The sequence below is a fragment of the Hyaena hyaena genome, unplaced genomic scaffold, assembly GCF_003009895.1.
Source record: "Hyaena hyaena isolate Hyena2069 unplaced genomic scaffold, ASM300989v1 scaffold_210, whole genome shotgun sequence".
NCBI lineage: Eukaryota > Metazoa > Chordata > Mammalia > Carnivora > Hyaenidae > Hyaena > Hyaena hyaena.
In genome coordinates this window covers 1,364,746-1,390,158 of record NW_024080841.1, presented here as the reverse complement: position 1 = coordinate 1,390,158, position 25,413 = coordinate 1,364,746, and the positions used below count along the sequence as shown (strand labels likewise).

At 38.4% G+C, this 25,413-nt stretch overlaps 1 protein-coding gene across 1 annotated transcript in view; it reads left to right on the top strand.

Moving 5' to 3' along the window:
- The window catches only part of COL6A6 (collagen type VI alpha 6 chain), a 108,661-nt gene that overhangs the window by 67,537 nt on the left and 15,711 nt on the right, over positions 1–25,413 (top strand). Inside the window, exons 28-33 of the mRNA XM_039242185.1 lie at positions 6,408–6,470; positions 7,551–7,586; positions 7,702–7,738; positions 13,394–13,887; positions 20,573–20,669; positions 23,699–24,370. Of these exons, the coding sequence (XP_039098116.1) occupies positions 6,408–6,470; positions 7,551–7,586; positions 7,702–7,738; positions 13,394–13,887; positions 20,573–20,669; positions 23,699–24,370 (1,399 nt within the window). The remainder of the gene's footprint in view (positions 1–6,407; positions 6,471–7,550; positions 7,587–7,701; positions 7,739–13,393; positions 13,888–20,572; positions 20,670–23,698; positions 24,371–25,413) is intronic.

Sequence of the window (25,413 nt, the reverse complement as noted above, 5' to 3'; positions counted from 1 at the left end):
ATCACCAGTTTGGCTGTCCTCTGTATGTTTTGTGTGTTGAGTTGTATGCATTCTTTATATATTTTAGATATTAACTCCTAATTGGATATACCTTTTGAATATGCCTATTCCGTAAGATTGCCTTTTCATTTTGTCACCGGTGTCCTTCATTGCACAAAAGATTTTTAGTTGGATAATAGTCCTAATTATTTATTTTTGCTTTTATTTTCCTTACATGGAGAGACAGATACAGAAGAGTAGTGCCTATGTTTCTTCTAGGAGTTTTGTGATTTCAAGTCTTACATTTAGGTCCTTAATCCATTTTGAGTTTATGTTTGTGTATAGTGTAAGAAGTGATCCACTTTCATTCTTTTGCTTGTAGCTGTCCAGTTTTTCCAGCATCATTTGTTGAAAAGACTGACTTTTCCTTATTATATATTCTTGCCTCCTTTGTCATAGATTAATTGACTATATAAGTATAGGTGTATTTCTGGGTTTTCCATTCTGTTGCATTGATCTATGGTGTCTGTTTATATGCCAGTATCATACTGTTTTGATTACTGTAGCTTTGTAGTATGTCTTGAAATCTGACTTTGTGATAGCTCCAACTTTGTTTTTCTTTCTCAAAATTGTTTTGGCTATTCAGGGTCTTTTATGGTTCCTACAAATTTTAGGATTACTTGTTCTAGTTATATGAAAAATACCACTGGTACTTTGATAGGAATTGCACTGAATCTGTAGATTGCTTTGGATAGTGTGAACGCTTTTAACAATATTAATTCTTCCAGTCCATGAGCATAGGATAGATATCTTTCTACTTGCTTGTGTTTTCAGTTTCTTGCATCAGTGTCCTATGGTTTTCATAGTATAGGTCTTTCACCTCTTTGCTTAAATTTATTCCTAAGCATTTTATTCTTTTTGGTGCAATTATAAATGGGATTTATTTCTCTTAATTTTTCTTTCTGCTACTTTGTTATTAGTGTATAGAAATCCAAGGGATTTATTGTATTTTGTGTCCTGTGACTTTACTGAATTCCTTTATTCTCATAGTTTTCTGGTGGACTCACTAGGATTCTCTGTATATAATATGATGCCGTCTGCAAATAGTGACAATTTTACTTCTTACTTACCAATTTGGATTGCCTTTTATTTCTTGTGTGATTGCTGAAGCTCAGATTTCCAGTACTATGTTGGATAAAGGTGGTGACAGTGGACATCCTTGTCTCATTCCTGATCTCAGAAGAAGTACTTTTAGTTTTTGTACCATTGAGTATGATGTTAGCTGTAGATTTTTCATATAAGGCTTTTATTACGTTGAGGTACATGCCATCTAAACTCATTTTGTTGAGAGTTTTTCTCAAGAATGGATGCTGAGATTTTGTCTAAAGCTTTTTCTGCATCTGTTAAGGTGATCATATGATGTTAGTCTTCATTTTGTTAATGTGTTGTCTTGATACAACAACTTGACTTGTTTTATTTGTGGGTATTGAACCAGTCTTGCACCCTAGAATACACGCCACTTGATTGTGGTGGATGACCTTTATAATGTATTGTTGAATTCGATTTGCTAATATTTTGTTGAGAAGTTCTGCATCTATATTCATCAGGGATATTGGCCTGTAATTTTCTTTGTTTGTAGTAAGTTTTTTTTTCCAATTTTGTATTAAGGTCATGCTGCCTTCATAAAATGAATTTGGAAGTTTTCGTTCCTCTTCTGTTTTTTGGAATAGTTTGAGAAGGGTAGTATTCAATCTTTAAATGGTTGGTAGAATTCACCTGTGAAGCCATCTGGTCCTGGAATTTTGTTTGTTAGAATTTTTTATTACCAATTCAGTTTCATTACTGGTAATTGGTCTGTTCAGATTTTCTTTTTTGATTCGGTCTTGGAAACAATATGGCTCTAGGAATTTATTTGTTTCTTCTAGGTTGTCCAATTTGTTGGCATATAATTTTTCAGAATAGTCTCTTTTGAGCCTTTATACTTCTGTACTGTCAATTCTACCTTCTCTCTTATTTCTAATTTAAGTCTTCTCTCTTTCTCTCTTTTTCCTTTATGCGTCTGGCTAAAGGTTGATCAATATTGTTTAACTTTTCAAAGAACCAGCTCTTAGGTTCATTAATGTTTCCAGCAGTTTTTTAGCCTCTGTTTCATTTATTTCTGCTCTGGTCTTTATTATTTCCTTCTAACTTAGGGCTTTGTTTCTTCTTTTATTTTCTTGTTCCTTTAGGTATAAGGTTAGATTATTTATTTGGGATGTTTCTCTTTTATTGAGGTAGGACTACATTGCTACAAACTTCCCCCTTAAAACCCCATCCCAAAGATTTTGAACCATTGTGTTTCCATTTTCATTTGTCTCTAGGTATTTTTTTTATTTCTTCTTTTTTTAATTTTTGTTTTTTTGTTTAAATTTTTTTTTCCATTTATTTATTTTTGAGAGACAGAGCACAAGTAGGGGAGGGGCAGAGAGAGAAGGGGACACAGAATCCAAAGCAGGCTCCAGGCTCCGAGCCATCAGCACAGAGCCTGATGTCGGGCTCGAACCTACAAACTGTGAGATCATGACCTGAGCTGAAGTCGGACGCTCAACCGACTGAGCCACCAAGGCACCCCTTTTATTTCCTCTTTGACTTCATTGACCATTGGTTGTTTAGCCTCCATGTATATGTGTTTTTTCCAGTTTTCTTGTGAATGATGTCTAGTTTCATCCCATTGTGATTGGAAAAGATGATTGATATAATTTCAGTCTTAAATTTATTGATACTTGTTTTGTGACCTAACGTAATCTATCCTGGAGAATGTTCATAGCACTGCAGTTCATAGCTTCAGGGGTGGGTTTCCATGGTTTCTGTGTCTCCTCCGTCTCTCCTGCCATTCTCTTTGTGGTTCCTCTATCCTTTGTCATGCAGAAGATGTTCAGTCAGCCCTCAGTGATTTTTCAGGATAGATTCCTCTATAGGTAGGTGTAGATTTGGCGTGTCCTTGGGAGGACGTAAGTTCAGGGTCCAACCGTGACACCATCTTGGATATCTCTTGCCTCTGTAGACCTTATTTATGTGGGTTTCCAGGATACAAAATTTTAAAAAACTGCTCTTTGCCCTCCATCCTGCTTCTCCTAAGAGGACTGCATCTTAGCTATAATTCTTTTCCTCATACATGTTTTTGGATGACTGTCCTTTAACATTAGGCTCTCAAAAATAAATGACTGATAAAATTAGAAAGATAATTGGAAAAGACTTTCAAATTAATCCATATGTCATCTGCACTGAAGTATCTCTGGGTACTTTCCCTTGGCTTTTTAATGAAATAGTTTGGAACGTTGGAAGCTTGCTAACAAGTTCAGCTGTTTGTTGGGTTCTTGTCCCCCAATGCCACATTAATCATTTTTATAAAACAGTGAACCAAAGGGAAGCATGTGAACTTTTTCTTTTGGACTTTCATTACTGGAATTTCTTTTTTTCCCACAATTCATCACTGTTTATAACTTATTTCACCTGCCAGGCTGCTTTTCCCATACCTACGTGAGTATTCCCAAACTTGAAATTGAAGTTTAAACACTGAATACCTCCAGGTTTTCCTTCTGAAAAAGCTGAAGCTTCAATTGGTAGTTTTGCCTTAAATTTGGAGTGCTTCTTCAGTTTTCTTGGAATGATTACATTTTTAGTTTGTTTTCTAAATTTTGACCTTGTTTTTTTTCCCTTAACTGAAGGATTTTCTTTTACTTTGCCACGATTTTTTAACCTGTCTTATTTTGAGTGTATATGTGTGTTTGTATGTATGTTTTTTTAATCAGGTTGACACATGCACACACTTTAAGGTAGGGTGTCTTAACCTCAGCGCAACTGACATTTTGGATTGGAAAATTCTTATAGGATGGTTACCAGCATCCCTGGCCTCTAACCACTAAATTCCAGGAGCACTGCCCTTCTCTACCCTTTCCAGTATGACAGCCAAAAATGTCTCTAGGCATTTTCAAATCTCCTACAAAATTCTCCCTAGTTGACCACTGATTTAGAGAATCACATATATCCCTTCTCACCCTTTTGGCTAAGATCAAGTGTAGAGACTCAAATATAATTTCACAAGGTTTCTTACGAAAAAAATGATAATCCTTCTGCCCCTCATCTCTTTCTTCTCTATTTTTCAAGTTGTCATTTTGCTCTACTTTCTGGGTGATTTCTTTGGCATTATTTTACAATGTTCCTTTCACGATTTAATTTTCAAGAGCTCGTTTTTGTTCTCTAAATATTTTTGATACTACCCTGGCTTGTTTCATAGCTGAAGCATCTTCTTTTACCTTTCTGAGGATATAAATTAGTATTTTTACAGTCTTCATTGCCCAGCGTAGTCTTTTTCCTACAGTTTGTTTCTCTGTTTTGATCTCTGTTTCCAGCATATCTGGAAAATGGGCTCTCTCTTCCTATTTAAGAATTGAAGACAAAACGGCTAATTGGAAGCCCCCAAAACACTGATAGAGCTGGTCAACTACAAGTTTTACTGAAGAGTGGTCAGGCTAAGTTAGTTCTTTACTGACCAGACCTCTGATACCAATATCTTTAGGTCTTCTTTCTTTGCCTAGTCAGATTCCTCTGAGAAGACTATTTCAGTTTCCTGCCTGAGGATGGAGATCTGAGTGAAGCTTTCATGCAGCCACATGGAAAAGAAAACCTAAGGGGTCTCATATGTATTTCACATACTTTGATTGAATCGCCCTGTTTGGAGGATTGTATCATTGGCCCTCAACTCTGTCTGGAGTTCCCTGGTGCAGATACCTCAGTTTTATCTCTAGGTCTGCTGCTGGAGTGGAAAAAGGGATATTCACCCAACTGTAGAGAATGGAGAGGAGATTGGGGGGATGCCTAAAATGATTTGCAACCAGTCTTCCTTATTTAGCCCCTCCCTTTCACCTCCACTTTTGGAGGTGCCAGGTGCTGCCAATTCTTGAACCTTCTGGGAGTGTGTTATACAACACATGGATTCTTGGCTTTCCCTGCTGTTGGCTTAGGACACAGCTTTTTCAGATCAGCTAAGTCAGTTAACACTTCTACATCTGCTTTCTAGCCTCTGAAGGTTTGTGGCTATTGTCTTCTTTCTCATTCTCTCCATTTCTTTTTTTTTTTTTTTTTTTTTTTGGTTTGTTTTTTGGCCTTTAAAAAAAATCTACTTACTGTCATTTTAATAAGACCTTGAAAGGGAGCAGAGTGTACAAGTATATATTCAATCTGCCATTTTCCACCCTGGGAGGCTAATCTATATCTTCTAAAGTAAATACGATCTGCAAGTATTTTTTCACTCAACCCAACACACTGTAGAATACTCAGAGGCATCAATAGTTATTCGCTGCTTCATAGACCATGCTTGTACAAATTAAGTTGATTTTAGACAACTTCATTTTCTGATTCCCGTAAAGATTATAAATCCCATGGCATTTAGAATGAACTAAGGAATATTGCCCTAATTTAAAAAATAGATTCTATCCTTCTTTATGATAAGTTACACTGTTAAATGTACATGGAAAAATTCCTGGCATGTAGTGAGTGGTCAACAATTATTTTTATTACTGCTGTTATTCATCATTTCACAATAAATATCTCCAGCCAAATTTTAAATATTCTATTGTTTCAAGGTTTTTATATTTACATTTTTGTGTTTGTGGGGTTTTTTTGTTTGTTGTCATCATCTACCATCTGATTTAGATAAAAATTTCTTCTTTGATCCAGCAATTCCAGTCTTTGCAATCTTCCCTAAGGAAAAAATCAGAATTGCACATATAGTTTTGTAGTGGTGTTGCTTATTACAACACCTGCAAACCTAAATGCCTACAATAACGGACTGATGAAAGAAATCATGGTACATTTGTGTAATGAAATATTATGCAGCCATGAAAGATGATTTTGAAAATAAATAATAACATGAAAATTTCCAGAGATAGATTTAAAAGATAGCAGGAAAAAGTATAAAATTATATTTTAAAATAAAATATGTATATAGAAATACGTAAAAATACCAAAAGAATAAAAAAGTAAAAGACTAGAAGAAAAGATACCAAATGTTAACAAGGATTATTTGGGAGCAAAAGAATTGCTAAATATGTTTTCCTTTGTGTATTTTTTTTGAAATCTGTGTTCTAAAATAAAATTGTATTGCCTTTGACATTTAAAACAGAACCACAAACACCTACACATGTATGTATAAATATAATTTTTTTTTTTTTCTTGAATGCTGACAAAAACTGAGGACTGATGGATGTGGGGGGGAGGGGGGGATGGGCATGGAGGAGGGCACTTGTGGGGATGAGCACTGGGTGTTATGTGGAAACTAATTTGACAATAAACTATTTGTAAAAAAAAAATAATAATAAAATAAAATAAAATTTAAAAAAAAATAAATAAATAAATATAATTTTAAAATAAATAAATTCTGCTTGAAGATGTCCGCTGGGCTTCCAGGAGAGATGGGATCCCCTGGGGAGCCAGGACCTCCTGGACGCAAGGTCAGTTGAAAAATCCTAAATCACACCAGGTCCTTTCCTAAACAAACTATGCATGAAGTCTTCATTGTCCAAATGTGTATGCTTTCTGTCTTTGCCTCTTGGTGACTATTTGCACAATTTTCCCACATTTATGTGCTTAGAGATATGAGGGGGTAATGCTGATTAAATATTAGTTGCCATTCTTGTAAGTTGAGGGGATTTTGAGGGAGGAAATGAAAAGTACTGGACTAAAATGTGATTTCCCAGTTATCAGTGAATTTATTTGCCCAATCCTTGTCCTCTTCTTATATTCAGTAAGTGGTTAGTGAATGAAAGGAAGTGAGAGGAAATTAATAAACAGGGAATAAACAATCAAAGTTGCATTCACATGGAACTTAGTTTCGCCAGGAGTTTGGGTGGAGCTTCACTGTGTTTTTCCTTGAGTGTCTCTCTTTGAGAGTAGCCAGACTCTGCCTGTTCCTCAGATGGAATTGAATAGGTGAAATTAAAACCAATTCCACTTTGTTCTTTCTGTTCTCAATCCAGACAGTTCTCTATATATGCATATTTATTCATTTTTGGAAGACTGTTGGGATTACCTTTCCAGATGTTTGGTTTGAGTCTGGTCCCTTTGTCATCCAACCAGTGATGGGAACAGAGGAAGGTTCAGTTCAGCTGTTCCATGGCCAAGGCAAAGCATGGGGTTAAGGAAGTCTGAACCTCCCTTAAGTACGAGCAGCTATAATGGATGGCTCAGCTTTATCTAATTCTAAGCCACAAACCTGCTCCAAAGCTCTCCATGCCAGTGTTAAGTTTTCAGCTCATCCTTAGATCCTAGATGATCCTTGTTGTCCAGAGATGGGACTGGAGGAAGGCAGCCTTTGGAGGTTTGTGTTCATTAAGCTCGCTGCTTTACACTTTATTTCCCCTAGAATGTTACTCTTAACTCAGTGATGATGATCCTCCTACATGTATTCCTTTTTCCCTCTAACTTAATAAGAATAAAAACTTTAGAAAATTTCACTTTCTGAGGCAAATGCACATTCTCGATACTGATGTGTGTGTGTGTAGCAATGAGACCACATTTCTTTTGTTTCCTAGGGTGTGAAAGGGGCCAGAGGATTGGCTTCATTTTCCGTATGTATCTCCTGATTCCAACAAAATGCTCTGTACTCCATTAAGTTTGTTTATTTTTAGACTTGAAGACCTGGCAGTTGGTCAGTTAATTCTTTGTTTTATTTTTCAACTGCAGACGTGTGAGCTCATTCAGTATGTACGGGACCACAGCCGTAAGTACCCTGCTTAAATTGATCATCCAAGTTGTCAAAGTATTCATAGAAGAATAACAGTGAATTATGCCCTCAGAATTGAGAAAATTTACCAGCCAATCTCTTAAAATTAGAGATGCCACTGCATATATTTTGAGTCAGCATAGACTGGTGACTATTAACTCCTTCTCTGTCATCATGTCTATTGGAACGTATTCCAAGTACTAATTAATAATATATCTAGTGCTTTTAACCTAGGGAAAATTGAGATATGATGTCAGAACTCTGACAGTAAAATCAATCAGTGGAGAGTCACATTGAACTTTTAAAAATGATTAACACCTGACAGTAACACAGGATTGAATTCATCTTGTGTGGAAGCTAGCTGTGATGATAGGGTGTCCTGATGGGTGGGGGCACTTACATTGGTTTATTGTTTATTACTCCTTTTCTGGAAAGACATGCTTGATTACTTTTAGTTGGAATGATTGATTTGCTTATAAAATTATTCTTTTTGCCTACATATTTTTCTCTCTAAATTTTTAAAGCAGAAAATGCATTTTGATTGGCAAATACTCTTTTGAATTTGCTTTAAGACCCTTATAGCAGCCTCTTCTATCAAAATATATGCTAGCACCATTAAAGAAATCCCATGTACAAGATGAGCAAAGAATTGACTATTTGATGTTCATCTACAAATATGTAATGACTTCTCAAATAAATACTATGACTGAAAACTTCCTTCAAGGTATTTTGAGGAAGAAAAAGAGACAACTAGAGCCCATTTCTGTAGAGTCTTGGTCTCCAAGATAGAGACTTTTTAAACCTTTGAATGCAGTGTTGATGTTAACTCTCCCTTTTTGTACTCTAATAGAACCATCCATGATGAGAATCAAAATCTATAAGGTCGTGAAAACCAGTCGCTTTGGGCTGAATTAACACAGTAGGCTTTTTAACATTGGAGCCATGTGAACTATTATAATTCAAAGGTAGATCCAAGTGTGATGAGGTCCAATCTTTTACAACTTGAGAGGCTTAATACAAAATTATTTCAAAGAAAGTGTTGTTTAGAACAAGAAAGGAAATCACAACCAATGACTTCTGCTTATTATGGAAGCACATGATCATGTGAACACATGGCTCCGGCCCTTCTCAGGGTCTTGCACCGAGGGTGTCCTGATGGGTGGGAGTGCAAGTGAAAGGTGAGCAGTTTAAAGCAGGGCTGTCCAGCAAATTGTCTGCAGTGATAGAGATGTTCCACCACACCATTCAAATCAGTAGCCACTAGCCACCTGTGACTTGGAGTACTTGAAAGATGGTTAGTGCTACTGATAATCTGAATTGATTTCATTTAATTTTAGTTAAAACTTTAGTCACATGTGGCTAGTGGCCTCTATATTGGACAGTGCAGACCTAAAGCTTATTTATGTTTCATTTACTTCAGAGCAAATTCACCTCTGATGTTTACACACACACATACACACACACACACAGATACACATCTGTACACACTTATATATGTGTATATACATAAAATTAACATCTATAGATACACACATTGGGGAAGAATGAGAGTAAAGAGAGGTTAGGACCTTTTAATTTCCCAAATTCAGTGTGCCTCTCTGTAGTACAATGTTCCTTCCCAGGCAGAGGTTCTTTCCCTCTGATAGCTAACTGCAGGATACTGATTTATGACTGCATATTGTCCCGCTCTCCCATTCATCTTGTTTTTGCCAAGTTGCTGGGCTCTGTCTGCATTTTCTCCAAACTCTTGCTGTTGCCTTGATGTTTGAGTCATCTACAAAAGGCACACAGGGCAGAGCTGCTGCTGCCATGATTCCCCCCCACAGTACCGAACTCTGTTCTACCAAATAGTAACCCCGTCTCCTTTGTTCTTCTTCCCCAGCTGCCAGCCATGGTGAGTAATCTTTATTTACAGCAAGTTATAATCAAGCTCCAAAATGTCATACATCTGGAAAGACGAATGAAAACAAAGTGTTGCCTGCCAAATGTTATAAATTTTATCTGAGCTGCCTTTGCTGCCTCATACTGGTAGCACAGACCTGCCCTCCAATAAATCACTCAGCTTTTGCTGAGTCTCACAGCTGTTTCTCAACCAAGTGGTTTGATTTTTTTATTAATATTTTAATGAATAACATTACCATTAACCTTACCATTAGGATTTTTTGGTAATAATTCTCTTTCCCTTCATTTTCTCTATTGTCTCTGTAATCTGGTGGTTAAGAACTGAGATGTAGTAGGCAACTACCCTCTCATACCTTTATACGGTATACCTTTTGTATAAACCCATCAATCCGTGCCCTCTAGTTGCATTGTCAGTCACTCAACAAATATTTATTGAAAGCATATTATGTGCTAGACACTGGGGACACAGGGCTGAATAAGATGGACATAATTCCTGTCTTCAGAAGCTTCCATTCTAGCAGAGGATCCAGTTGATAAACACATGAAAGAAATATGGAATCCTATAGTTGCTATGAAAGAGCTAAAGAATAGTGTGCTATGCTCTCAACAATAGCTAAAACATGGAAAGAGCCTAAGTGTCCATCCACGGACGAATGGATCAAGAAGATGTGGTTTATCTATACCATGGAATACTACATGGCAATGAGAAACAATGAAATCTGGCCATGTGTAGCAACATGGATGGACCTTGAGGGTGTTATGCTGAGCGAAATAAGTCAGGCAGAGAAGGACAAATACCATATGTTTGCACGTATAGGAGGATTAGGAGGAACTTGACGGAGGAACAAGGGGGAGAAGAAGGGCGGAAATGGTGGGGGAAAGGGAGAGAGGGAAACCATGAGAGACTCTTGAATGCTGACAAAAACTGAGGACTGATGGATGTGGGGGGGAGGGGGGATGGGCATGGAGGAGGGCACTTGTGGGGATGAGCACTGAGTGTTATGTGGAAACTAATTTGACAATAAACTATTAGAAAAAAAAAGATAAAAAAAAAATAGTGTGCTATGTCACAGAATAACGTTAGGGGAGAAATGCTGTAGGATGGAGGACTCCTCCTTGAAGCAGTGACATTGGAGTTTGGATGAAAGAATAAAAAGAAGCCAGCTTACAAGAGCCAAGAGAAAGAACAGCAAGTGCAAAGACCGTGACACAGGACAGACAGACCTTAGGCATTTTCTAGGAACTGACAGAAGTCCAGTGTGCCTGACCTATAGGGAGGGAGGGGGAGATTGGCATGTGAAAAAATGAAGTAAACAGAAGCCAGATCAAGTTGGACCTTGTAGGCTCGAATAAGGAGGCTGGATTGTATTCCCATTGAAATGGGAGGGTATTAAAGAGTTTATTGAAAGTATTGAAGGGAGAAAAATGAGCTGATTAATTAAAAAAATTTTTAAATGTTTTTTTATTTTTGAGAGAAAAGGAGACCATAAGTGGAGGAGGACCAGAGAGAGAATTCGAAGCAGCTCCAGGCTCTGAGCTATCAGCACAGAGCCTGACGTGGGACTCAAACTCATGAACTGTGAGATCGTGACCTGAGCCGAAGTCAGACACTTAACTGACTGAGCCACCCAGGCGCCCCTGATGAATGAATCTTTAAAACTTATTTGGACCACTGTGGAAGAGTAGATGGTAGGAAAGGATAAGTTCAAAGGCCAGGAGACTAGTTAGGAGAGTGTGTGGTAGTCCCGTCAAATGTGGTGGTGGCCTGGAAAGGACTGCCATTGCTGTGCATTAGTAATGTGTCAGTGGTTTGGTTTGTCTTTCTCCTCAACACCACCTGCTGTGTGCCAACCAGCAGCCATCAGTGTACATGTGTATGGCTACAGAACCATGTTAGGTCTCTGTGTGGCCATCTGTGCCTTGATGAGGGCTTCCTAGGTCCCACTGCAACCCAGCCCAGTGTTCTTCAGGGTCTCCGGTTCCTGGCAGCTTGCTGAACTTCAGAACATGTATTTTGCAAGTCAAATAACCTTTCAGGTGTTTTTTCTTGAACACTTGAATTTTCTCATATTTCAGCCCAGTACTGTGAATCTTCTCCCCCCTTTATCTCTAAATTACACCTGAAGCTGTATCATTGTTGTGTTGCCCCATATGCAAACCATAGCCCAAACAAAAAGCTGGCAGAACCACTTTCATGTTAAGGCATTCTTCCATTCATTTTTTATTGCAAAGTTGACATGACTTCAGTTTTTTTAAATATCTGCTCAGCCTTCTAACTTAGACCCACAGGCTAATAAATTATGTCCTGTTTCCACTGAGATGCACAGTTTGGTTTGAGGTGAAATGTTTATCCTTATTGGTCCGTTAGCCTGTAAGGTCACAGAGTCCAGGACCAGAAGGAGATAATCCTCTAGCACCAAGGTGGGGGCAAAGCCCAGCTGTTCACAGCAGAGAACTTGCTCCTTGAGTAGCACAGGCCAACCCCAGCAGGTCCGAGTTTCTGAGCTCTTATGAAGAGCTGGTGAGCCACGTGCTACATTTATTATCTCTGAATTTGACTTGCTGGCATCTGAGCGAGAGGAGGCACCTCAACAAGAGAAGTGCATTGTGACTTTTACCAACCTGTATCTCAACACCAAGCGTCTCCCGCGTTATTAAAGTTTTGTTGTTCTTGCTGTACTTGTTGCAAAAGAAATGTTCTTTGTTTGGTTCTTCTTCGTTGAGTCAATATTTATTAGAACCTTAATAAATGGCTGGAGCAAATAATCTAGCAGATCGAGAGAGACACAGTCCCTATCTCTACACTAATGGAAAGGAAAACATTAATCAGATAATCAGACAAATATAAATTGTCAGCTCTGATAAGTGCAGGTACTGGGATTAGAAGGAATGAATTGGGATCAATAAATCTGAAATCAACATTGAACATTCGAATTTAATGATTCAGTTTATATATTAATGTATATTTGTTGGTTAAACTTGCCTTTTCAACTGTTAAATAAAAATATATCACTGAAAGCTTTCCTCACTCTTTTAAGTGATATAGTTCTCACAATGAAAAACTCTAATAATAGTGACATTAATTGAGCACCTGTTATGTGCCAGGCACTGTTTTCCTAAGTGCTTTGCCTGTGCTGATTTATTTAATCCTCAATGCAGGGCTATGCAGTGGCTGATCTTAGGGCAGCATTTTACAGATGAGCAAAGTGAGGCACAGAGAAGATAAGCCACCTGGACAAGGCCAGGGCTCTAAGATGTCTGTGTGGTTCCTGCCCTCCTTCTATCTAGTGAATGTCCATTCCAGTGGACACTTCCAATCTCTCTGAAATAATTCACAGAGCTTTTGGACCCATTTGTGTTTTAACCCCTGTTACATTTCCTTATTAAGTAAAAAAAAAATGTATGTTTTTGTTTATCTGTGTAAAGCTCCAGCAATAAACATACCATTGATTTAATCTCTAAGTAAAAGGACATATTCAAGCGCTTCTTATTATTTAGAAGAAAATTGGTCATGACCTTAGAAAATGCATAAAAACTCAAACTGAATGATAGACTTTCTCTTGCACTTTATTTAAAAGAGCAAATTCACTATTTAAAATAACCTTTTTATTCAGTATTTCAACGGCTCACCTTAGCATTTAATGCTTATTTCATGTTTAAATATTTATGTATTTAACATTTAAAATTACTTTGCTCTCTGTGTAGTTTTAAGCAAGCATGCTATATAAGGAACACGTTCTTGCCTTTTAGGAAAACCGGAATGCCCAGTGCATCCCACTGAATTGGTGTTCGCCTTGGACCAGTCCCGGGATGTCACCAAGCAGGAGTTTGAGCGCATGAAGGAGCTCATGTCTTCCCTGGTGAGGGGTGTCCGGGTCCGGGAGAGCAGCTGCCCAATAGGCGCTCGCATCGCCATCCTCACCTACAGCTCCCACGCCAGGCACCTCATCCGCTTCTCTGACGCCTACAAGAAGAACCAGCTCCTCCGACAGATTGAAGCTATTCCTTACGAGAGGTCCTCCGACAGCAGGGAGATCGGCAAAGCCATGAGGTTTATCTCCAGGAATGTCTTCAAGCGAACGCTTCCAGGGGCTCACACCAGACGAATCGCCACCTTCTTCAGCAGCGGTCAGTCTACCGATGCCCAGACCATTGCCGCAGCCACTATGGAATTCAATGCCCTTGACATCATTCCAGTCGTGATCGCTTTCGGCAATGTGCCCTCCATCAAGCGTGCATTTGCGGTGAGATGTGAGATGGTTAAGCCTTTCACACAACTTTTTTTTTTTTCCTCTATTCGGAAGCCTCGGTAAGAAAGTATTGAGCTGTACTATTTGTTTTTATGTACCAGGAACATGCAAAGCCCGTTGTATGCATTATGCTGTTTAATTCTCACAAATAGTATACATGGGTTAGGGATCATTGCTGGGCCCATTTTATCAATGAGAAAACAGCCAGGAGAGGCTAAATCTGTATGCCCAGGTTCACATGGCTAAGAAGTGGCAGTGTTGGGCACTAGTTGCTATTCTAGTGCTCCTCCAAGAAACTCTGAGGTGCCTCTGGGTGTAAAGCTACTCAATCAGGAAGGCCAGTAAATATTCACTGAGATCACACGTGGCCAGGGTAACAATAGTTACTGTACAATGAAAACCAACTGACTGATTTTATAACTTCACCAATCATAAATATCCTAATCATATAAAAGAAAAGCCATCCCAGTGATTATAGCTTCTTAGGTTGGGATTTAAAATCTTACTGTGTGACATTCCTAAATAAACCACTTGGGATTAAGAGGACCTTTTTTGAGATAAACTGACATATAACATATTAGCTAATAGATATGCAACATGATTTAATATTTGTATATATTGTGAAAAGAACACCAGAGTAGACCTGGTTAACATTATCACCATGCATAAGTATAAAATTTTTTTTGTTGTGATGGGAACTTTTTTTTTACTAAGTTTTTTTGTTTTAATTCCAATATAGTTAACATACAGTAATATATTAGTTTCAAATGTACAAGGTAGTGATTCAACAATTCTGTACCTTATTCAGTGCTCATCATAAGTGTATTCTTAATCCCCTTCATTAATTTCTCCCACTTCCCCACACTTTTCTCCTCTGAAAACTACCAATTGGTTCTCTATACTTGGGAGTCTCTTTTTAGTTTGGCTCTTTTGTCCTTGGTTTGTTTGCTTTGTTTCTTAGATTACAAGTATGAGTGAGATCATATGGTATTTGGTTTGTCTTTCTCTGACTGATGTATTTTGCTTAGCATTATAATCTCTAGCTCTATCCATGTTGTTGTAAGTGGCAAGATTTCATTCATTTTATAGCTGAAAAATATTCTGTGTGTCTGTGTGTATAGATATATAGAGATAAACACACACATAAATACATACACACCACATCACTCACTACATCTTCTTTACTCATCCATTTATCAATGGATACTTGGGCTCTTTCCATAAATTGGCTATTGTAATAATGCTGCAATAAACATAGTGGTGCATACATCTCTTTGAATTAGTGTTTTCATATTCTTTGAGTAAATACCTAGTAGTTTGATTACTGTATTGTAGGGTAGTTCTATTTTTAACTTTTTGAGGAACCTCCATACTGTTTTCCACAGTGACTGTACCAGTTCACATTCCCACCAACAGTGCAGAAGAGCTTCTTTTTCTACACATCCTTGCCAACACTTGTTGTTTCTTAAGGTTTGGGTTTTACCCATTCTGACAGGTGTGAGGTGCTATTTCATTGTAGTTTTGACTTGCATTTCCATGATGATGCATGATATTGAGCATCTTTACATGTGTCTGTTGGCCATCTGGATGTCTTCTTTGGAGAAATGTCTGTTCATGCCTTCTGGCCATTTTTAATTGAATTCTTTGTTTTGGGGCGTGTTGAGTTGTATCAGTTGTTTAATATTTTTTGTAGACTAATTCTTTATCAAATATGTCATTTGCAAATAAGTACCCATTCAGTAGGTCCCATTTTAATTTTGTTGATTTCTTCCTTTCCTGTGAAGAAGTTTCTTATTTTGACGTATTCCCAATAGTTTATTTTAGTTTTTGCTTCCCTTGCCTCAGGAGACATACCCAGAAAAACAAATACATGGCAATATCAGAGAAATTACTGACTATTCTCTTTTCTAGGATTTTTATGATTTCAAGTCTCACCTTTAGATCTTTGATCCATTGTGAGTTTATTGTTGGGTATGGTAAAAGGAAGTGTTCCAGTTTCATTCTTTTTTGTACATTGCTGTACATCATTTGTTGAAAAGACTTTAGCATTGCATATTCTTGCTTCTTTTGCCAAAGATTAATTGACCATATAATCATGGGTTTCTGGGTTTTCTGTCCCATTCCACTGATCTAAGTGTCTATTTTTTGTGCCAGTACCATACTGTTTTGTTTATGATAGCTTTGCAATATAACTTGAAATCTGTAATTCTGATACCTCTAACTTTGTTTTTCTTTTTCAAGATCGTTTTGGCTGTTTGGGATCTTTGGTAGTTCCGTACAAATTTTAAGATGATTTGTTCTGGTTCTGTGAAAAATGGTGTTGGTATTTTTATTTAATTTTTTAAGTTTATTTATTTACTTGAGAGAGAGAGACAGGGAGGGGCAGAGAGAGAAGATTCTTTTTGGTGCAGTTGTAAATGGGATTGTTTTCTTAATTTCTGTTTCTGTTGCTTCACTATTGGTATATAGAAATGTAACCTATTTCTGTACATTGATTTTGCATTTGTGACCTTACTGAATTCATTTATCAATTCTAGTAGTTTTTTGGTGGAGTCTTTAAGGTTTCTGTATATGATATCATGTCATCTGCAAATAGTGACAGTTTTATTTCTTCCTTACCAATTTGGATGCCTTTTATTCTTCTTGTCTGATTGCTGTGGCTAGGACTTCTAGTACTATGTTGAATAAAAAGTGGTAAGAGTGGACATCTGTGTCTCCTTCCTGTTCTTAGTGGGAAAGCTCTCAGGTTTTCATCATTGAGTATGTTAGCTGTGGGGTTTTATATATGGCCTTTATGAGGTTGAGGCATATTTCCTCTAAACCCACTTTGTTGAGAGTTTTTGTCATGAACAGATGTTAAATTTTGTCAAATGCATTTTCTACATCTCTGGAGATCATATAATTTTATCCTTTGTTTTATTAATGTGATCTATTGATTTGCAAATGCTGAACCATCCTTGGGTCCCTGGAACAAATTCTACTTGACTGTGCATGGTGAATGAGTTTTCTTCTAATGTCTTGGGTTTTAAACTTTTTTCTTTAAGTGTTTATTTTGAGAGATGTAGAACAGAGAGAGAATTCCAAGCAGGTTCCAAGCTGTCAGCGCAGAGCCCAACATAGGGCACTAACCCACAAATGGTGAAATCACGACCTGAGCTGAAAGCAAGGGTCAGATGCTCAACCCACTAAGTCACCCAGGTACCCCCTCCATTAATTTTTTGTCTGATTTTCTGTTTTGCTTTTGGTAAGCTGCCTTTTTTTTTCTGAATGTGGTTTGCTAATATTTTGTCAATTATTTTTGCATGTATGTTTATCATAGATCCTAGCATGCAGTTTTCTTTTTTCTTTCTCTCTCTCTTTCTCTTTTTTTTTTTTTTTTTTTTTTGGTGGTGTCTTTGTCTGGTTTTGGTGTCAGGGTAATGCTGGCCTCAGAGAATGTATTTGGAAGCTTTTCTTCCTTTTCTGTTTTTTAGAATAACTGAGGAGAATAGATATTAACTCTTCTTTGAATATTTGGTAGAATTCACCCGTGAATCCATCTGGTTCTGGACTGTTCTTCTTTAGGAATTTTTTGATTGCTGATTCAGTTTCATTACTAGTAGTTGGTCTGTTTTGATTTTCCCTTTCTTCTTAATTCACTTTTGGAAGATTGTATGTTTTCTAGGAATTTATCCATTTCTTCTAGTTTGACCAATTGTTGGCACATAATTTTTCACAATTTCTCTTATAAACTTTGTTTTTCTGTGGTGTCAGTTATTCTTCTTCATTTCTCATTCACCTATGAAATACTTTATGCCAAAGCCATGTTTTTATGGTTACCAACTATTTTTATATCATTTTGCACATGATTGTTAACTGTCAAAATATTTAAAAACTATTCTACACATTGGAAAGATTTATTAGTATCTGACTTTTATTATGTAGTTGCATAAAGCTGCAGAGTTTAGATTTTGGTTCCAAATAATCTAGGAAAGAAGCTGCTAAAAGGTTTGTCGTTGGTTGTTTTTCCAAAAAAAAAAATTAAAAAAGAAAAAGTCCTATAGCAACAGTATTGATAGTTGTGCAAATGCTGTCATATAATGTTTTGGAGAAAAGGTTACTTTCTAGTCTTGAAAAGTTTTGAAGTTGTATGCTGTTCTTGGTTTGTTGGAAATTGGAGATTACTGTGTCTCCTTTGTTTAGACATCTTTATAGTTAACATTTTTTTAAATTTTAATATACAATTGATATTAATATTATTTTAGTTTTGGGTATACAACATAGTGACTCAACATTTATATTTAACAAATGTTCACCACAACAAGTATAGTATCTGTCACCATACAAAGTTATCACAATATTATTGTTTATCTTCTATGTTGTATTTTACATCCCATGATTTATTTTATAGTTAAGTTTGTATCTCTTAATTCTTGGCTTTTATCTAATCACAAAACATGAGATAATATCCTAATAATTGTTAGTACTTGTGATATAAACTTAAATAAACACAATTCCACTGCCTACTCAAAGGTATGGGCACAGTATATAACTTGAGAATATATACTTCATTGGTTGGTTTTTTAAATCTTTTGAGTGTTAATTATCTCACTCAGAGGTCCTATCCAAATCACCTACAGACTCTTTTCTCCTTTCTTTTCTCCTCCTCCTCCTTCTTCTTTTTTCTTCTTTCTTCTTCTTCTTCTTTCTTCTTCCTTCTTCTTTCTTCTTTCTTCTTCTTCTTCTTCTTTCTTCTTCTTTCTTCTTCTTCTTCTTAGAGAGAGAATAGTCTACGGCCATACCACCCTGAACGCGCCTGATCTCATCAGAAAGAGAGAGAATACTAGCAGGGGAGAGGTACACAGAGACTCTTTTTTTCTTTTTGAGAGAGAACAAGCAGGGGACAGGAGTTGAGAGAGGGGGACAGAGGATCTGAAGCAGGCTCCGTACTGACAGCAGTGAGCCCAATGTGGAGATAAAACTCATAAATTCTGAGATCATGACCTGAGCCAAATTTGAACACTCAGCCAACTAAGCCACCCAGGCACCCCATCTTTGCTCCTTTCTTGAAGAAATTTATCTCAAAAGAGCACCAATGAAGTTTATATTCTTGACAGTGACCCCCCCCACCAAATATGAGAAGTTTTAGCTCCAAACACCTCTTGAGTAGAAGAAGAATTAGAGATGCAGACGGAAGTCAGAATTGGGGCCAAGGGTCATTCATTTGGCAAATGCTTAGTGAGCACCTCCCATATACCAGGTGCTATCCTAGGCTGTGGAAGCACAAAAGTATAATGGACAACCAGAAGACTCACCCTCATGGAGCTACCTTTAGGGGATGGAACTAAACAGGGTTGTCTAGAAAAACGAAAAATGAAGGCATGTATGCAAGTTTGTGAGAGCCCAGAAAGGAAATTATGTTACTACTTCTCCCTTTGCCCTCTTTTTCTTTCTTCTATCTGATCTGTTCAGTTGTACTTCCCTACACTTGAACTGTTATTTATTATTATTTCAAGAACAGAATTCAACAATTTAGTGACAATGAATTTTTATTTGGGGGCCATATTTTAAAACCCTAGTTTGTTCATAATGATCGTGGCTTTTCTAAATCTTGATTTGTCTGAGAGTTCAGCAGCCTGGTATGAAATCCGGAACCCATGCAGGCACACGCAACAGGGCTTGGAAGCAGATGCTCTGATAACATGCACTGATATCCCTATGATCCTGAAACACATGGACTATACCCTCTCTTTTGGAAATTTCTCAAAATGGTATCAAGCTGAGTGAGGAGATCTTCGTCCCTTCTGAAATGGAGGGCCATTTTTATTGGAAAAACCTCAGTCTCAGCTTTGTTTTGCCATGAAGGTTTTCTCTCTAAGTGTGTTTGGCAACTGCCTCTTACTTCTGGTGAAATTTGACTTGCTGTCCATAAAGAATTCTAACTTCTAGGGTGGAATTCTGGTGAGAACAGCTTTCTCCATCTCTTATACACAGAATAAAAGATGGGTAGAAACAAAGATAAGCCTCAGGGAAAGCCCCACTACCTTTGCTTTTTCCCATTTGCCTCCTTTCCTTCCCATTGCTCCTCAAACAGAACATGGCCAGCCTACAGCTCCATTAGTGTTCTCCACTAACATAGAGGGACTTGCTGCTCTTAGGCCCCTGTTCCAAATTCCCAAAAGGATTGATGTGATTGGCTCAGATACCCATCATTGGTGCAGTCTGCTCTGCAGAGATGGAGTTTCCCCCACATAAACATAATTGGCCAAGTCCTACCTTCATGGATAAAGTACGGGAAGGAAACTTCCCTGAGAAAGAGTAGGGAAATGTCTTTCCCATCTCTCAGACATCAGTTAAGACCTTACCTATAATTTTCCCTCAGCTGTCAATGGATCTGTGAATCAGTTAACTGACAAGCTAATTATTCTTACTTGAAGCCTCATTTTCTCCCTGCTCTCCAGTCTCAAACTCCCCAGGAGGTTACTAACAATGGGACTAAATTGAAAGAGGGTGGATGTTGTTCAGAGGAGAGCTGCCTGGATGTGGATCTGGGTCTGCAAAACCAGCTTCCACGCCTCATTCATAATGAGAACTCCGAGACTGTTGTAAAGTGCATTCTGTGATTTCACTCAAAAGATCCGGGAGGTTCGTGCAGCCCCACCCACTAAGCTGTTCTTTCTCTTGCTTCTGCTTCTTGCAGATCGATGACACTGGCACATTCCAAGTAATAATGGTTCCATCCGGGACCGACTACATGCCAGCATTAGACAGACTCCAGCGGTGCACTTTCTGCTATGGTAAGACCCACAGAGAGAACATAATTTGATCAGGCTTGTTAAGTACACTGAGTCACTGTTGGCAGGAGTGGCTGGAACTTGGCAGTAGGGATACAAGTGGCCTTGGGAAAATTTCCCTGGGGCTACGGGCTTACCTCCTCAAACTGCATTGTCCACAGATGGAGCCCCAGTGAGCAAGGTCTCCTCTCAGGTATCATAGTAAGAGGATTGCATTCCAGGTCTTCCTACTTTGTGCAGCTTCCCAGAAACAGTAATGATTTTTAGAAAAATTCAACCTGTCTCATTGCCAATTCTTTAATGCTATGTATATTTATGTGTCTTCTAAATCTCAAGCATTCACAACCCCAAAGAAATGCTTTACAGTACAAGTGGAAATTAGTAGAAATCTGTACATTTCTCATTGCAAAGAGGTATCAAAATGACTTGCCATGCTGGTTTATCCATTGTTGTGTTTTATACTCAGTCTACAAGCCCAGCTAGAGAAGTGGCTAGTGGCTAGACCTATAGGTGAGTGTGCTCGTAATTTGAGTGTTCTGATAATTAGGAAGACCGTGGAAGCCACTGCTGTCACCAGTGGGTGTGATTTCTAAGTTACCAGATGTTTATTGTGAGCTGGGCACTGTTCTAATTGCTTTATGTAACACTGGTGGTGGCGCTGATGACAGTTGAGAGACTGACGCTGTTGTGCTTATTCTGTGCCAAGCACTTTTCTCATTGTTTCATCCCATCCTTATAATCATCCTGAGACATTTGAACTATTACTACCTACATTTTGCAGATAAGGAAAATGAGTCTTAGAGAGGTGAGATCATTTGCCTGGGGAAGCACAGCCAGAGGAGACCCAAGAAAGATGGCTTCACAACGCTACCATTTATGAGTAACAGAGATCCTGTTATTCTCCCTGGTACTTGGTATTTGGCCTTGAAGAAAATGCTTCATTCCTCTCCATCTCTGTGTGTATCAATGACATGTTAACACATGCATATAAATGACCTCACAGGGTGGTGGTAACTCTGAGTGAGAAGTGGAAATTCTTCAAACACCTCTGTATTTTTGTCTTCCCCTCTGTTTCTCTCTACTCATGAGTGTCTTTCCCTTCTGTCCCTCTCCTCCCTCTCACCTCCTCTCCCTCTCCCCCCTATACCCTCACCTCTCTCCCCACTGCTTCCTCCATTTTCTCCCTCCCTCCCTCCCTCCCCCTTTCTCACCCTTCCCCACTCTTCCTCCTTTCTTTCTCCCTCTCTCTATCTCTCCCTCCCACCTTACTCTCCAACTCTCTTCTTCTCTCTCCCTCCCTCTCTCCCTCTAAGTGGCATGGGGTTGGTTTCCAGGCACTGGCTTCCTACTCAATGCAGTGATAGTGCTAAGTGCACTGTGAGGAGAGGTCTCCGGCTCCAGCCCTCAGCCTAGCTTCCAGACATGTCAGTTACTGTGTGTGCTGGTATCCTGCACAGTCAGAAGTTGTACATGTGTGACTGGGGATAGATTTTGGCCCCATTTCTTGGCTTGAATCCTGGTTTTGTCTCCTAGGCATATAAGCAAAGATATTTGGCTGTAGTTTCCTGCAATTAAAAAACCCCACAAAATTGAGCAAATGGACAGCCTGCTGTCTCTGATTTTAGAAACTGCCTTGCGCACAGGTGACTGTTCTGTCATCTGACCATTAAATGCGGTCATAAAATGTTACTGAATTTCAGTAACGGTAACAGAATTGGTGCAAAGCCACATCTTTACGGAGACCACTAGCAAGACTGAAGTGAGGGAGTTTGCTACATCCCCAAGGATCTGCCTTCTGGTTATTAACCTTTCATCTGATTGCTTTTATTTGTGCCCCAGGCCTGTTCCTAAGTATCAGCTGTCCACATGCTGGTTATTCCATTTCTCTTTCTTCTGCTTAGTTTTCAAAGAGGCGTTCTCCTCCTTAACCATCAACTATTACTGAAAACCTCAGGATTGCAGGTCAGCCTTGGAAGGGTTCTCTGGACAAATACGACACACCCACCTAACTGTGCAGAGTTGAGTCCCCCTGGTGACTTGGGTAGGGGCATACAGCACGTTTGCTACTGGGCACAGGGAGACCAGAATCCAGGCATCTTCGCTCTCAGGCCAACGGGCCTCCCCGCTGTCACGCCACATGGCCTTGTCTCTCACAATAAACCTGATATCTTATGTAGAGACTTCTAGAAACATTAGCGTATTGCTTGGCAGAATGATTTTTACCCTCTTACCCTCAGTCTTTTCTGTATAATTAGATTAGGTGACCTCTAAGATCCTTCCATTTCCAAATTTGTGTTTATTCCTCTGAATATTCATTGTGGTCAGGTTCAATGAAATTCACTCTCTGTTTTTATTACTACACATTCTTTTGTTAAATGAGATATACATATTTATTAAAATGACTCCATATTTTAGGACAATCATTAATATGCAGTATTTATTTTCATTTAACAAACACCTATTGAGCTTTCAACTAATAAGCACAATGGAGATAAAAAGGTGAGCTATAACTTTGTTCTTAATGTACACGCCCATGTAGAGTTTGAGTTACAAACCTTTATTTAAATTGAACTAAAAGATTCATTGCTTTCTTTCAGTCTTCTTAAGCAGACTACTTTACATTGTACAACAGTGTGAGAATAATGATAAGGGCCATTGGTTTAACCTGTATCTTGTCTATCTAGAGAGATCATTAGCTTTTATGTTATGATAAAGTATACTCGTGTATGAGATAAACTATCTACTTCAATCTTTATAAACTTAAGATATAGCCAAGATTAAGCTTCTCTTAAAAGCAGCCTAATTTTTAAAAGTAAACTGCCTTAGTCAATGGAATTCAGGACACCGGCTGGGTATAAAATCTGTACCTTTTAAATATAGATGCCAATTATGTACTAGGAAATCTTCTGTTGTCGATATCAAAGTTATTTAGTGATTATTTTAATATCAATGATTATGCAGTTCCAAATGTTGAGATGCTGTCTTTTCTGTCCAGTCTGTTTTAGTAACCTTAAGTGGCTTTTGGTCTGCAGATATATGCAAGCCAGATGCTTTTTGTGATCAAGCCAGACCACCCCCTGTGCAGTCATACGTGGATGCTGCTTTCCTTCTGGACAGCTCTCGCCACGTGGGAAGTGCTGAATTTGAAGACATAAGACACTTTTTGGGAGCACTATTAGATCACTTTGAGATCACCTCAGAGCCTGAGACCTCTGTCAGTGGAGACCGGGTGGCCCTATTAAGCCATGCTCCCCCCAACTTCCTACCCAACACTCAGAGGAGTCCTGTCCGATCGGAGTTCAACCTTACCACCTACAATAGTAAACGTCTCATGAAGAGGCATTTGAGAGAATCAGTTCAACAACTAAATGGAGACGCCTTCATTGGTCATGCCTTACAGTGGACCATGGACAATATCTTTTTAAATACACCCAATATGAGAAGAAACAAAGTCATATTTGTGATATCTGCTGGGGAAACCAGTCACTTGGACAGGGAAACCTTAAAGAAAGAATCCTTGAGAGCCAAATGTCAAGGTTATGCCCTATTTGTATTTTCCCTTGGCCCTGCTTGGAATGACAAGGAACTGGAAGATTTAGCCAGCTACCCTTTGGATCACCACTTGGTCCAGCTTGGCCGAATTCATAAACCTGACCACAGATACAGTGTGAAGTTTGTGAAATCCTTTGTAAACTCAATCAGGCGTAAGTCATAAAATCTGTTCTTTTTTACACATAACAAGTATATTTGGTATTCCCAAAAGAAGGGTTGATGAACTGACATGTATTCCTGGAAACCTCTGTCTTCAAAGGCACTACAAGGTCAGGAAAGAAAATTTGTAGTGATGGATGGTAGAGGGAGGAAACCTCTGATTTCTAGCATTTAATTTTCTGGCTCATCTTTTTTATGCCTCTGGTTCCCATGGAGAAGCAATCATAACAAGCAGCCGCTCACACATCTGTCTGCACAGAGCAGTATAGTCACAGCCTGGACTTTAGCTATAAGGTAGAAATCTCTGCCATGTAACATTAACATGCTGCCCTTCAATGGAAAGCTTCATCAGTTAACACACCGAACACAAGAGCCAAAGAATAACTGAACAACTCTCAACTTTGCTTTTTGACAAGTTTCAAAGGCAGAGTGTGAGGTATTAGGAGATACCTTTTTACCTGTCAGAGTGAAACATGTATCCTTGCAAAACTTTCTCAGCCTTGTCAATGACTTTTTATGATGCCAGCAATTAGTGTAACTGGTGCCTATAAAAAAAGAAACATGGGCTGTATTTCTTGGAATAATTTTGCCTTGAAAGTATGCAGTTCACTTTATATGCAATGCAATGGGTAAAAAGAAGCATGGCCTAATGGCTCTGGAGGTTGAAAAGTACTCAGATTTCTGAACATTTTCATGGTGAATGAACCCTTAGAGTTCAAATAAAGAAAAATGAACACACAGGCTAAAGAATACCCAGTGAAGCTTAAGGGAGATTCTGATTGTGTCTTGAACCTGCCACTGACATTACACAGTGAGACCAGTTAACGTTGCAAAGACTAACTGGTCCATCTAGGTGAGGAGCCTTGGGAAAATTGTTGATGGTACTGATGTCACGTCCTCTAGTCCTGTGCTTCTCCAAATGTGAGTCTAGGACCTACATTATCAGCATTACCTTGTGAAAAATGCGGAATTTCACGCCCTGCTCTAGACATTCTGAGCGAGAATTTACATTTTTATCAAATTGTCATGTGATTCA